This window comes from Orbicella faveolata, unplaced genomic scaffold (genome assembly GCF_042242905.1).
Source record: "Orbicella faveolata isolate gen_17 unplaced genomic scaffold, um_ofav_v1 contig_3, whole genome shotgun sequence".
Classification (NCBI taxonomy): domain Eukaryota; kingdom Metazoa; phylum Cnidaria; class Anthozoa; order Scleractinia; family Merulinidae; genus Orbicella; species Orbicella faveolata.
In genome coordinates, this window is record NW_028301558.1 from 1,369,437 (window position 1) to 1,385,295 (window position 15,859).

A 15,859-nucleotide genomic window follows, 5' to 3' on the forward strand; every position below is an offset into this window, starting at 1 on the left:
ATTGGCTGTTTATAGTAGATCCAATCTGATTGGTGTGACATACATACATCTCTCACTCACTCATCCATTGACCCGTCCATAACATACCTGACGCGCCGACTAAGACGTATCTTGTCATAAAAAAATTAACTCAATAAGAACGTACTCTTCCGTGACTCGACGTGACTATTTGATGATTAGATTAGTTCTTGTTTATCGGTGAAATGAAGATTTGCGTTTTGAATAAAACAAAATCGTTCCTCTTCGAATTTTCAGCAGATATTTCGCTTTTATGTTCCATTTATCTCCAGCCGTGAGTACTAGCCATTTTTACTACAAAATCTGGTCGCAGGGAGTAAAATTTGGTCCTTGCGACTAGTCCCACGAATTCAAACTGGTTTGAAGTTTTGGGACAAGTTCCTGCTACTTGTTCCTCAAAACGCTTGGAAACTTTTTATAAATACTCGTAAGACTGGTAAATGAAGAATTTCATTTAGCCATTTTCCCTGTTATTATAGAAAAAAGCGGCAAACTGATTATACACGATTATACGTGATTCACGCCGTTTTAACGTCTTTTTCGTGAAAATATATTAAGCCGCCTGAATATTCCGGAATGTTCCTGGATGTTCCAAAATGTTCCATGTTCCTGGTTTTATCGCCGGCCAAACAAGGGTCTTCCCTTGAAAAATTGTCGGAAAGCATTTTTCTTCAATGACCTCCTTCTTGTGTTTCCACCACAACCTCAAATCGGTATTCAGTTTTGAAACAGTCGTCTGTGAAATGCTCGTTGCACACATACACATTTTCGAGGGTTTTTTTGGCATGAATCTCTCATCCCTGCGAAGCTGTTCAAGCCACTTCTTTACCAATTTTTTGTTCTTTGCAGGCACATTAAGGAAAGTCACTCCTCTCTCCCTATCCTTTTCAGTTCGGGTTTTACAGCCCGGTTTTACATTTTAGCTCACAACCGAATAAACGGATTTAGAACAGAAAAGAAGAGCTTTAGCCTTAGAGCTTCGCACCAATTCGGACGGAATGACGTCACGGATATGCGGCCCGGCCTTCAAGATCCTTTCAAAATGGCGGCTCCCGGTGTCAAACTTTTCACTTCTTTTTCATTGGGATCGCATCCACTTCAGAAGCTAAAACAACGGTAAGTAACTCAACTCAATGTGAACTTTTTATTGCTGATGGAAAAAAATACACGGTTTTTGGAGTGACCTCCTTTAACTTCATCCTTCACACTTGTTGGTGTCTAACTATTTGAACAATCAATCAATAGGAGCTCTGTCAGTCAAAGTAATCTTCTATATCAATGTCAGGATTAAGCAAAAGGTCTTTCATTGCAGTTAAATCCATTTGATTCAAAATTAAGTTCTCAAAGGTTTCTTCGAGATCTGTTTCACCAATTAAGACAGCTCCACACATTCTGCCTCTATGTAGGACAACTTTAACATATTCATCACCTTTTGTATATCTTACAAGTAATTCATAATCATTTCCCAATCCTTGAGCATTAAATTTTCCTAGTAAAATGACCTTATATCCAAAGAATTGAGTCACATGTGTAAACAACTCAAAACAAAAGTCCAGAGAAATTTTTTCGCCTGACAAATGTGCTGACATACACTTTGCTGCAAACACACCCATCTGTCGTGCCTGGCTCCACAATCTCATCTGAAACCAACAAGGAGCTGGGTTCCAGCATGCAGTACAAACGTCACCAGCACTATAAACATCCTCAATACTTGTTTGCATGTTTGAATTAACTGAAAGACCACCATCTTCTGCAACATCAAATGGAGCACACAGTATAAAAGGTTGGGTACTAGGAATAACACCTGTAGCAGAAACTATGAGGTCACAACCATAAATTTTCCCATTTGAAAGTTGAATGTACACTGGCCAATCAGAAGCTGAATTGCTGTCTGAACCATTACTATTTGACGGAAGAGGTGACTCCTTCAGTCCAGACATTTTAAACTCTTCTGGTTCAAACATCTGTTTTACTTTACACTTGTATTCAACGTGAACCTGTCTTTGAGCTATATCTTGACTGCTGCGGGCACCACAAAGAGTGAGGTCAGAGCTCCAGTCTGGTCCTAATGCCCCTCCACACATACTCTGAGAACGATCAATACAGCCACCAGTCCCTAAAAAACAACAAAATGCAACTAACTTACATGTCACCATAAGAATTTAAAGATAAGTATAAAGTTTTAATACATAGATTTAGCCAAGCCTAAAAGCGGAGCTCCTGGGTTGTGCAAAGTTGGATTAAGCTAACCCAGGATAAGCAAGAATTTTGATTTGAGTTTTGCAGCTTTGCGGTGAGGTTTCCTGTATATTGTTTGGCCTTCTGTTTTGAGTTTGAGTAATCTCAAAGTACACAAAACAAAAGCAGTGAAAAACATTTGTTTACAAGAAAAATTTATAATTCAATTAACTTTTAATCTTGGGTTTGCGTTAACCGGCTTCCAAACAACCCGGCCCTGATTACAACCAGTTAACCTGACATGAGCCTGTGATCCAATCAAAAACCAGCACTTGGCCAGTGGTCAACTTAAAAAAAAATAAGTGACCTTGACAAGCTTAAACCTTGAGCCCACAACATGGTCATGTGATACTGGTCAGCAGATACCTTGTTTTGACAGGTGTCAATTGACCATAACAGGCATGTCTAATTTCAAAGGACCCTATAAACCAAGGCTGCATGCCAACCTATTAACTGGAATATGGCCGCCACCTTGCATGACAACATTGTTGATGCGCATACGCGCCCAGGAGCAATACCGCTGGCCATGATAACCATGAGAAAATCAATTTATGGGTTTCCTTTTCTTTCATATACCAGTATGGGGCTCCACTATCAGAAAGAAAATTGGTTAACTGCAATAAGTCATGATATTAGTGACATGTTTCAAGTCAAGCAATAAAACTGCCATCATTACAAACTTTACATATATAACATTTATATGTACTACATTCCTGTATAATAAAGCAATGCATTGAAAAAAGCACGCTATTGTTTTCAGTATCTTGCATCTTCTTTTATATTTTTCCATCATAGAGGAATACATGTAGTGTACACAATGATTTGAACATTGTTGAATCATTCTGTAAACTGCGAATATGTAATACAAGTTTTTCATCAGTTCAAAAGCCTCAGTATTATTGAATTAATTGAGCATTGCAGTAATTCCTGATTGAACATCTAATTCCTCACAGGGTGCCTAACTGTAACCACAAGGTGATGGTGAGCTTGTGATAAAATTCAATTTAACACAAAATGTGCTGTTGTTTGACACCTTTTCTGCTTTAACCTTCTTTCACAAAGTACGATCATTTTGGCTGTTTTGTACATACAAAATGCAATACCTAATTAATAATTAATGACGTTTAAACATAGGACATCATGACCGTGCCGGTGTTTGGATATCTGATCTTATTAACATAGATTTTTACCACTTTATTTCTCCATTTTCCCCTTAGTTTTAGTTTTGATTCAGAAGATATATCAAACACTCAAGACAGCATTTGACCACATTTCTTAACACCTCGAAGTTCGTCAAAAATACTCTGCTGCACATCATATTTTCAACTCTCTTCTCGGTGTTTGGAAATGTGGTCAAACATGATCTTGCATGATTGATACACTACCTCCAAACTACTATTTAAAAAAACATGACACAATGGGAACAGAGAAACCATAATGGAATGTGGACAATAATGATGTCAGCAGGTAAAGCAGACAGAGAGATAGTCCTTGTGATTTTAGATCTGCAATTGAACATTTTCAAAAAGAGAAATTTTTTAACAAGGATTTCACTGCACAATTAAGCCTGTTGTAGCTTGGAAAATAGTCCAGACCTTTTCCAGACCTCTTTCATTAATTAAAGACTAAATCTTTATTTTCTAGACTCTCTCCAGATCAGGTAAACTACAGGTGACACTCTCTACAGTGGCTACATTGGGATAGAAATAACTGACCACAGTTAAGCATACTGACCACAGTTGTCATTCTGCATGGTCTCAATATCATATTTCCTTCTTTTAACAGTAGTCTCCATAAACTTTTGTTTCTCTCTCAAAACAGGAAGATTAGGACAAAGGTGAGGAAGGAAGAAAGTAGCTGCACCCTCATCAAAGAAAGTGTTGCCTATAGCATCATCTCTAATGGCCCACAACACCTGGCAGCCATGCATTTCATATCTGAAAGCAAACACAAGTCTTTTTAAGCAAACTTGAGCAGTAAATTAATAAGTTAACTAAGGTAGCTTTTTATCAACAACAATTTTATTGAGCTTTCATTTAATATGTTTGTCTTATATGATCACACCATGTGCTGCAAACAGGGCAACAAATGTACACCCACATGCAGTTTGCAATGATTATGTTACAGACAAAAATGGTGTTCACAATGGTATCACATAGTATGTCATCAATCTGCGATATCCCCATGTAAATGTTGTTGTGTGATCATTTGTTTTAGCAAAAGAGACAGACTTTCCACAAGTCAACATCTTCTAAGCGATGAACAGGAATGACAAAGTGTTATAAGAAGCAATAAAGCTGTGAGAAGTCAATTTTACTTCACACCCATATTTTGCATCAACAATAATGACAATGAAATTCACTTGTGTAGGCAAGACGACTGCCTGTGCAAGTTTGCATTTGAATGTTGTTGCCATGAACATATGGCTGTGAAGTCATGGTTAAGTTAGTAAGTCAACTGCTCCAGACATGGGACCAGTGATCAGAAGCAGTATTGAATTATTTTGCAAGCCTTGTGTAAATAATATATGCTAGATAAAAAAGGGCTCAAAATTGCTGCTTTCCTGTGTAAGTCTGTTTTACTGTTTTATTGTTAGTATGAGAGCAAGTCATCATGCCACTTGTGTTAAAACTTGGAAGCAACAAATGTTGTGTTGAACTCTTCCTTTTCTACCTCATGTCCATGTGACCAAAGCCACGTAGACACAAGGATATGGAGTGAGTTAGGTACATTCCTGTGTAAGACATTCCTGTGTAACCATTTTTTGCTTTCCTGATGTAAGATTCCTGTGAAGGGTGGTTCAGGCAACTTGCAGGTTAATCAATTTTGGCTACCAAGGACAGGTATGAAACCAACCATGAATTGACAGCATTTGGTGCGAATTCACCCATGCTGTAAAGATTCAAGACAATGTTCAATTATTTTTTTACCGGGACTGGGAAGTAGACCCTATAGACTTGAGCATTTGTAGCCATTTGTGACAGGCCATTTTTAGCATTACTTTTATTTTGTTAGTGTCAGAGGCCTCTGTTCATGCAACTCGCTTGGGTTTAAATCAAATTTGACAACAAATCACAAGCTTAAAACATTGAAGTGATGGGTTTCAGTCATGCAGAAAAATCCAAAGATGACAACAAGTGGATTAAAAACTAACCTCTAAAGTGCATTTTCTGCAAATAAACAAACAGGTATAACTCACAAAAATTAATCATTAGGTCTATGATCAATATATCACTGTATATATACCACCATGAGTCAGATCAGGGCATCACGCCAGATGGAATATTTTTGCATTGATTTTGTAATGCTACCAGAAGTGAATCGCTTGCCTTCTGTTCACTTTGCACAAGAGTAGTCTGTACACAGGCTAGTTTGAGGACATAGTCTAAACTTTGAAGCAATACGCAAATTACCCAGATGTTATTCTCACTGACTGGTTGTCGATTCCTTTGATATCAATATCATTTCAATCCATGACATAAAGCAACAAACAACAGATGTAAGCTTAAAATTGTCTTAAATACAGAGCTGCACAAATGTCCTGAAATGGAAGACATCTGTGACAATCTGTTTTAAGAAACCCTTTTGATGAAGGGTTGTAAATACTGAAGTCTCACTAAATGAAAACGAATTAACGGAAGTGAAAATGCACATGTATCCTGCCTACTTGATCAAGCGTTATGTTTGCCTTGCACTTGTTTGGGTTGACAGTGGATTTCTTTGCACTAAACAAGTGACACAAGACAGCCCAGCCATAAGGCCTTTGATTTACTAGTTTTGACATTGCCATTTTGTGCATCACTGAGTATAATTTCAGTCAGTGAATGACAGAGCATAAGACGTTGAAATGGGGTGTCTTGAAAACTCAGACCTTGAAACCTCAGACCACAGACATTAGACCTCAAAAACTCAGAACCCTTGAGAACCTGGATTGAGTAGGAATCATTATATGTATTGCTAATGTTTCAAGTAACGAAATATCCCTGAGCAATAAAATTCTAGTCATGCAGTCACCCTGAACAAACTGCGGGGTCTTGGAGTGATGAATGGCAAACATGAGTGGTTTAGAAATTACCTACAGTACTGCACCCGAATTGTAGAATTTCAGGGTGTGTCTACTGCTGCTGAACCTGTATCTGTTGAAGTTCCACAGGGGTCAATTTTAGGGCCACTGTTATTTATACTCCACCTGAATGATCTTCCCAGTGCGGTGGTGGAGTGCAGTATTCTCATTCTCATCTCATCATAATGTAGAATTTTTCTCAGCTCCTGAAGTATCTGCTATCTGGGCTACTTTAGTGAAGGAGCTGCATGCCATTGAATGTTGGCTTCACTTAAATAGTTTATTTATTAACATAACTAAGACTGAGGCAATGTTGTTTGGGATTCTGCAGAAACTTGCTAAGATAAATCAGTTCTCAGTCACTATCAGTGGGTCTGCCATAAAGTGCATTACTGAGTTTAATTATTTGGATGTTATCTTTGATTAACACCTCAGTTGGAATGAACATGTTACAGCTATTGTTTCTAAGGCTGGTAGATGGGGTTGGTATGCTAGGTTGTGCACGGTGCTACATCACATTACATAGTGCTAATGGCATTTATATTTCAATGATTAGACCCATATTAGAGTATTACGCTAGGGCCTGGGCGTGTTGCGGGGAAGTAAACAGCGGAACTTTAGAAGCTCTGCTGAAGCGAGTAGGAAGAATAGTAATAAAGACATCTAGCAGTGACACTGCTATGGAACTCTAAAATGGCCAAGCCTTAGGACCAGGAACGATGAACATATCCCTAAGCTTGTGAGGAAATGCATAGATGGTCAGTGTTTACAATACGGTATCGGTGTTTACGGTTGTTTACAATAAGTACATTAATGCTCGCCCAACCCGGCAGAGTAATCTTTTACATCTGCCTGCAATAAGAACGGAAACAGCCAGGAGATCTTTTTATTATCATGGAAGTACGGTTTTTCATAAATACTCTAAATGTACTTAAATTTGAAGATTTTACTATGGTAGTTATAGGCTTTTGATATTTGTTGTAATATACTTTCCTATATTTATGTTGTTACTTTTGTATATATCCTATTATTGTGTAATCTACATCAGGTAATAGCATCAGGGCTCCTATTGATTGCGGAGATGCTTTGTAAGCTCCCTGAAGGTACTACTCTGAAATTTTTACCTTTAGATTTTAACCTTTAAATAAAGGTGTCTATCTATCTATCTACCCTACATGAGAAATGAATTTCATTGGCTACCAGTGAGTTGCAATTTTGAGCCCCAAAAAATCTCTCACATCATGCTTTGAATGGCTGATAAAAATATACAAAAGCAATGCAACTAGAGAAGATTTTTTGTGTCACGTGAAAGAAAAATGACCCACAAACCTATAGCATAACCTTAAATAAACATCCACCACCCTTGTAGACAGTAGTTTCAGTCTTTTTAACCCCCAAACCATTAAACAATTTGACATACTTTATAGTTTTCTGAAGTTAGGTTCTTATTACTTACTTGTTAATAAAATAACACAGAACTGACCAAGCCATATAAAACTTGATGTTTTATTGAGGTGGCCTCCCCTATTAGCCTGGTGGTTTTTCTGAGAGTCTCCTCACCCTGTCTAAGCTAATGGAATTAATAAATACTTCATGTGAGGCATTAAATGATGATGATGATGACGACGATGGTCACGATAAATATCTTTGAACTTACACAAGTTCCAATGCTATTCCCCCATTGCCAACAATTACCACTCTGCGAGCTTTTGAAAGCCTACTTTTCAATTGCTGCACACTCTCTGTGTCACGGATGCCAATGACGCGAGGATGTTCAGCGATGATGTTTGGTTTTCCTCCTGTGCAGATACACAGTTTCTTGTAAAAATATGTGTTGCCCATCTCAGTACCGACACTGTGTTCTGAACAAATAAACACAATCAATAATATAATGAATGGCCGCCAACTATAAACCCACTGCAAATGGTTCAAGTGTCAATATGTGTCAATAGCCCCAGGAAGATGACAGGCATGAAGAAGTCTTCTGTCAAGTTCTGCCCTTGACCCACTTGGTATGAGACATTTCATAATCAGAACTGTGTTTGTGTGTAAAACATTGTAAATCCTGTTGCCAATTAATAGTTACCGAGTTTTCGCTTCTTTAGTTCGAAGTGCACAAACATTACTAGTCATGAGAATTGTTAAGCGGTAGCGTTAATCGTGTCAATACTTTTTATTTCTATGATGCAGCTCAGCACAGAACATGAAACCACTCTATTGTGGCGCATTGGAGGGCCATTTACTGAGCCTTTCTTAGTTGTCGGTGTGTTATGCCATGTGTTGTCCGCTATTTTACGTCGTCTACTGTGTTTTTTTGGTTGTTTGTAGTCGTTATTTGTTTGTTTTCTGTTTTGGCTCGCGTTCACAAGTATGCTAATTTTGCCAATCCTATAGACTGCAAAACAGTCGTTTTCGGACATTTTCAGAAGGCGCGAAGCGCTGTAAGTGTGATCCTCGCATGTGAAGCGCGCGAGCCTCACGCATCCGTAGGGCATGTGAGGCAAGAAAACGACTGTCGGCTTTTCATACAACGAATTCGTTCTGAGCGGGGGTCCTATAATGTCGCTGAGGTGACAGAAATTGCTTGACAGCTCCACCCACATCTTCCAGCGGTTATCAATCCCACGCGACCTTCAGCACAAAAGCGTCTGGACAAAACCTAAGTTTTGGTGGACGTGTCGTTGCCGACTGTGTGCAAAATTTACCTGAAAAAGTGAAACCTTGCAGCGGTGCACTTGTAAAAATTTTCGTTGCTGGAAGAACGGGAAATTCTGAACGAATTTAACATGTGCATAGCGGACAGTCGTAATTTTTAGCATCTCTCCCCATTCTCCCTCGCCGTTTTTACACTCGCTCCAGACCTTTCATTCGAATATTGACTGTCGCTCGTGTTCGCAAAAAAATACAACTGTTTTGCAGTCTACCAATCCTACATTTAATTAGGCCTAAAGATGGCTCCAAAAGTCTCATGCCAATGCATTCCAGAATGCTGTTTCTTTGACTGACACAATAACATTGTCACACCCGAACCTGAATATTAAAATTCAGTCACTAAATGTGAAAGGGCTTGGTAAATCAATCAAGCAATGATCAATCTTCCGATGGTTGCACAACCAGAGGCATCAATTTGCATTTTTACAAGAGATGCACAGCACTAAAGAATGCGCTCAATTCTGGGAAGCAGAGTGGGGTGGGAAAGCCTTGTTCAGTCACGGCTCTTCGAACACTAAAGGGGTTATGATACTTGTTAACCCTAATCTTGAGTTAAAAGTTGAAAAATGCATCACCGACAAAAATGGAAGAAATATTCTACTTGACTTAATCGTCGACGAGTACCACATTATACTTGTTAATATTTATGCACTGAATGATGTTAATCAGCAGTTAACCTTCTTTAAAGATCTCCAAAACCTACTTGCAGAATTCGCGCAATAAAATATTGTTGTTGCGGGAGACTTTAACTGCGCTTGATGGACATGGACAAGAAGGGAGGGAACTCCATTTTGAAAAAAGCTCACGTTATTCAGGAAATCAAACGCCTTATCAACCTGTATGACTTATCCAACATTTGGCGCCGTTGCAACCCGGACACAGAATGATTTACGTGGAGAAACAAGTCTTGCAAAATTCAGGTTCGGCTAGACCTTTTCCCTAATTTCAAATAACCTTTCCACAGACGTGCAATCCTGCACCATAATCAATGCTCCTGAATCAGATCACTCAGCCATCATGCTACACTTAAATCCGAAATCCTGTTGCAACCCAAAGGACCCAGCTTCTGGAAATTCAACAACTCTTTACTGGAAGATTGCGAATATGTTGACAAACTTCAGGAAGAGATTCCACTTTTTAAGAACAAGTATTCAGACGTCCAAAATTTAAGTCTAAAATGGGACCTTGTCAAAATGGAAATTCGTGGTTTTACAATCAAGTTCTCAAAACTTAAGGCCAAACAACGAAGAAATAAAGAATCTATATTACAAAATAAAGCCAATCAGCTATTGGAACAAACTGAAAAGAACCCCAGTGACAAAAAGCTTTTAAATAACTTTACGCCACCAATCTATACTTACAAGCACTAATGCGTCAAAACACAAAAGGAGCAATCCTCAGGAGCAGAGCCAGGTGGCAAGAGCAAGGCGAGCACAATACAAAGTATTTTCTTAACCTCGAAAAATGGAATCATTGCAGAAAAACTGTAACAAAGTTAAAGATAACTGATAATGAGTATATGTCCAACCAATTTGAAATTCTTAGGGAGGAAGAAAAGTTCTACGAAACACTTTACAAATCACAGAAGTCTGAAACCCACACGCAGTCCAAACCAACCTTTTTTGAGACTGAAAACATTACCTCTTTAAACGAAGAAGAAAAATTATCATGTGAAGGCATAGTCTCTGAACATGAATGCCTATGAGCTCTAAAAGAATTTAAAAATTGTAAATTCCCTGGCATTGATGGCCTTTCTGCGGAGTTTTACAAATTTTTTGGTCAGAAATCAGTACTGATGTAATCGGTAGCTTCAACTACGCCTTCAAAATGGGAATGCTTTCTATTGGCCAAAGGTGCGGGATCATATCGTTAATTCTCAAGAAAAACAAGGATAAAAGCCTGCTTGAAAATCTCAGACCCATCTCACTACTTAATATCGATTATAAAATTTTGACAAAATCAATTGCGCAAAGGTTAGAAAAAATTCTTCCAAAAATCATCAACCCTTATCAAACCGTTTATATCAAACGCCATTTCATAGGCGAGAATGTTCAGCTAATTCAAGACGCTGTTTCACACTAAGCATGAGGAGAAACCCGGTATTGCCATTTTCTTAGACTTCCGAAAAGCGTTTGACACAGTTGAATGGAACTACTTAAAAGCTGCGTTACAAAGGTTTAATTTCGGTCCTGACATCCTAAATTGGTTTGATGTCATTTACAACAATGCCTCTAGTTGCGTTTTGCCAAAACTCAATTTACACCCTGGGTGTTCACTTCTTGTATGACCCTGTACTTGCTAATAAGCTAAATTTCAAAGAAAAGGTGTACACTCTAGAACAAACTCTACACAGCTGGAAAAGTAGAAACCTCACTCTCATTGGCAGGATAAACATTGTCAAAACACTAGGTCTAGCCAAACTTGTATACAGCACCTCACTTTTGACAATCTTGAAGCTGCTTGTAGACAGTATTAACAAAATTCTTTTTAGTTTTATTTGGGAAGGCAAAAACCCCAAAATTAAGAAAAAAACCATTATTGCAGAAAAGAAATGCGGTGGCTTGAAAATGATTGATTTTGAAATCATGGAACGCGCCTTGAAAATAACCTGAATCAAACGCATTATAGAAGGTGGTGATGCGTCGTGGAAAACCATCCTAAACTACGCAGTCAGACAGTTCGGTGGTGTTGATTTCCTGATTAATTGCGACTACGATGTAAAGACGCTCAACTTAGAACAACTCCCTAAATTCTACTGCACAGTTCTATGCTATTGGCAAGAATTCAAATACCCGTATATGATCAAATAATCTGGAATAATTGCAACATCTGGCTGGATGGAAAGACAATCTTTATTAATGAATGGTACAACAAAGGCATCATCTACATCCAAGATCTGCTCAATGCAGACTTTAATTTTTTGTCTCTAACGGGGTTTATAGAAAAATTTCATGTAAAATGCCCATTTACAGTATGCTATGGCCTCATAAATGCAATTCCAAAAACTTGCAAATAATCTCTCCACAATACCGCCACCTCTGCCAACAGTTTAGCACCTAGAGTCGCAACACCTACACAACATTTCTCCACAAAATTAGCATACTCAAAACTACTTGAAAAAAGATACCTACCACCAACAGCAGAACCCAAAATTCTACATCACGGTTTTAGTAATGAGAGCATTCATAATGTTTACTTGCTCCCATTTCGTATCTTAAAAGAAGCAAAACTCATAATGTTTCAACTTAAAATCATCCACAGCATCTTACCTACACAATCCAGTTTGTTTCGCGCCGGTTTGACGGACCTCGATAATTGCCTTTTATGTAATTTAGAAAGCCAGTCATTGGCTCACTTGCTGATCACATGCTGTGAGTCCATGAAATTTTGGGACCTTTTTACTCGCTGGTGGCACCAACATATAGTTCTATCAGAAAAAGTAATCTTATATGGCTGGCATCATAACTGTAGCTTAATTAACTCCATAGCCCTCAACTACTCTCTAATAATTGCAAAATATCATATTTTCGCTTCAAGCATACACGTTGGCTCCCTAGACTTTGATGGCTTTCTTTTGCGCCTAAAAGACAAACTCTGTATCCTTTGCACTTTGGCTGTTAAAAACAAAGAACTTGATCAATTTAAAGAAACGTGGGCCGCTTTGCTTTAGTCGTGTATCTGTACTGTGTGCGTGCGCGCGTGCGTGTTGCTTTAGAAAAGGTAATGATAACCACACTACAGTCACTATGTTACCACCTGGTGCAAGTGATTGGTGTAAGTAAGATTTATAACGTATTGTAAGTAATATAACAGTGATTTTATGCAACTTCTTGTAAGTAGTTAATGTCATACGTAGTAAATCATTTTTGTAAGCAAGAAATATGATGCACTTTAAGTAGGTAAAATAGCATTTTGTAAGCGATAATCATAATTTAGTACTGTATCAAGTAATAAGTCGATGTTAATACTGTGTTGTAAATTGTAAGCTTTTAAAGTTAGTATTTTGTATTTGTAATGTAATATATGCCATGAAGTAATTAATTTAAAAAATATATATATTACTATTGTAAGTAATGTTAGTGATGTAAATAACGTTAGCATTGTAGGTAACGTTAGTATTGTAAAGCACATGGATCTTCCAATAAAAAGAATAATAATAATAATAATAATAATAATAATAATATAATGAAACACAAAAACACTTTAAAGTTTGCCAAACATGCTTTTGATGTACAATAATATATTAATTAGACACAAACATTTCTCTGATAACACTTAGGGTCATTCCACTGAAATAGAACCTACACTGAGATTTTTGTGAAACTTTGCCTATTGATTGTTTATATTATAGGAACTTAAATTTTGAAATAAAAATGAGCGGTCCCCATGTTCATTTAGGAGCAACAGCACCTTGTTTATACCCAATAAATCCTTATGATAGCACCATGACTGTAGTCACGATTGCTTGCTAAATTCACGTTTCTGACTATTGTTTTTTGTTCTACGCTAAGAATTGGTCCATATTTATTTTACAACGAGAAATTTATTACTCAATTCAAAACAACAGAAAAAATGATAGGTCGCCATACTCATTTGTGAGAAAATCACGATTTACCCCTACGGCGAGGTTCAGCCATAAAGAAAAAGCCGCCATTTTTTAATGTGCGCGCGCTAATCATGCATGAAATTATGCGCAGTAGGGATGCGCAATGCAATACTTGGGAATGACCTTAATGACAGATAATCTTTGTATTCCCTAAGGTCAGGCAATAAACTAAATGAAACTGTCCTCTTGAATTGACCTTCCCTCTCATTGGCGCTTTTTGTCAAACATTTTCAATTTTCTTAACATTCAAGTGGTGGGCATGACTCAAGGAGGGTTACCCTGTACCCTGCATATATAGCGTTCCCATACGAAGACATATTTCTGCATTCTGGTCATGCAAATTGGAGTGATAGCAAAAAACAAGGATAAGTGGCATTGAGATTATCGGAAAATGAGCTCACTGTGTATTCATGAATTTTGGTGATAATAAAATTGCTTCATCAATATATCAATACCACATAGCTGGTGATCACTCAGCATTACTCCCTCAAAGATTCCAGTCGCAGATATTATTGCTGCTATAGAGCATGCTTGCAGCCAACTGAAAGACAAGACCAAAGCTGAGAGCCACATTCAGTTCACTTCGGAGGAAAAAAAAACCAACAGAATTCTATTTCTTGACACCTGCCTATACGTGAACAAAGATTGCTCAACCAAGATCACTGTATACCACAAACCGACCAATACTGATCAATACCTAAATTTTCATTCTAAACATCATCTACAACATAAAAGAGCTGTTGTTAACACTCTGCTACTTCAAGCTCAGGGGCCCGTTTCTTGAAAGCCCCGGAAACTTTTTGGGCCCGTAAAGCCATATTCAATTACTCTGCATATAAAAACTGAGAGGTGTACATGTCTGAAACTTCTTGTATGAAAAGAACCTCTGTTGACATCAAGAACATGTGAATAAAACAGTTCTGTAATCATAAGGTTTGAGAGTTAGCTAGAGCTTTCTGGGTGCGCAAACTTTTCGGGACCTTCAGCACCCGCACTATCTGTTCTATTTTTCTCTATAATTGAACGCAGTGTATTGATGGCTTTAGTCTTTTATCACAACAATATGTTAAAAAAGGTAACGATGCAAAGAACCCAGCAATTCTCAGCTTTTTCTTTGTTACCGAAAGAACCCAGTTAAACACAGCGCATGCGTAGTAAGTCAAAAAATTGCAATTGAATGACAAATTGCACTCTTGGAAATACGCCTATTTCTCAAGAACCACACATTAGAATTTCACAAAATTTGGCAGGAAAATACTTTAGGAAATAAGTAACTGGAGTTTTGAAAATAATTGAACTTTAACAAGGGAAATTCTCGATATTCCAGTGAACCTTCAGCAAGGGATAGTTAAAGATCTCTCTGTTAAATTATTAGCAAAATGGTGTTAACTTGTGAGAACCGTTTCAAGTTTGTTGCAAGCAAATTATAAAGAGAATCTAATGATTTCTACAAATAAACAAAACCGATTTTAAATGCCTTTTTATTTTTATTGATGTTGCAATGGCAACGTCACCCACGTCAGCTTAACCATCAAAAAACCAAAGTTTGTGTTGTTAACTTGCTTGCTGCCATTTTTGGCGACCGAGAGATCAAGGGTCTTAGAGAAAAGGGTGAATGAAACACAGGTACCGAAAACTGTGTTCAGCCACCTTAAAGCGTAAACTAAGGAAACGCATTGATCGATAGATCCGATAAAATCGATAATTTTGAACCTAGCAAGCATGCGAGTATCGAGTTTTTCGAGTGACCGATATCATCGATAACACTTGATTTCAATTTATCGATTATTGTCGAGTTATCGAGTGGTTTTCCGATATCGATTTTTATCGAGTAACTACCCCTGGTGTTTGATATAGTATGAGATTTCCCACACAATAAGGTATTGACAAGTTAATAAAGTTTCTATATAGGTATCTTTCTATACTAGATTGTGTCTGCCTACCTTCAGGGTCAAAGGCGGTGACAAGTGATTTTACAATGACAACATTACGACTGTCCTTGAACACTAATGAAGCTGATCTTTCCTCAACATCAAATTCTTCCAATGTTTTACCAAACTTCTTGAGGTTGCAGGTAGCTTTGACTACGTCAGTTGCTGTAATAAGAACAATGGTCTCTTTTGGACACAATAATGATAAATGTTCCGCGCAAGAAACACCAGAAATTCCCCCTCCTATGATAACAAAGGCACAAGTTATATCAGCAGAATTCCCAGACATGT

At 37.8% G+C, this 15,859-nt stretch overlaps 1 protein-coding gene across 1 annotated transcript; it reads right to left on the bottom strand.

Moving 5' to 3' along the window:
• Positions 1-1,139: 1,139 nt before the first annotated feature.
• On the bottom strand, positions 1,140-15,857 carry LOC110051795 (tRNA ligase complex-associated NAD(P)H dehydrogenase PYROXD1-like). Its single transcript, XM_089297295.1, has 4 exons — positions 15,581-15,857; positions 7,977-8,181; positions 3,991-4,193; positions 1,140-2,134 (listed from the first exon to the last, which is right to left on the bottom strand). Exons 1-4 carry the CDS (start codon positions 15,855-15,857, stop codon positions 1,272-1,274), a joined length of 1,548 nt encoding a protein of 515 aa, XP_089153421.1. The 3' UTR covers positions 1,140-1,271.
• Positions 15,858-15,859: the final 2 nt, after the last annotated feature.

Bases quoted from the DNA above. Each gene is read 5' to 3' on its own strand.
- LOC110051795 (XM_089297295.1), bottom strand. From the start codon at position 15,857: ATGTCTGGGAATTCTGCTGATATAACTTGTGCCTTTGTTATCATAGGA. The intron at 8,182-15,580 runs GTAGGCAGACAC...TTATTTGTTCAG, and splicing joins CACCGCCTTTGACCCTGAAG to AACACAGTGTCGGTACTGAG. The intron at 4,194-7,976 runs GTAAGTTCAAAG...GTTTGCTTTCAG, and splicing joins GGAATAGCATTGGAACTTGT to ATATGAAATGCATGGCTGCC.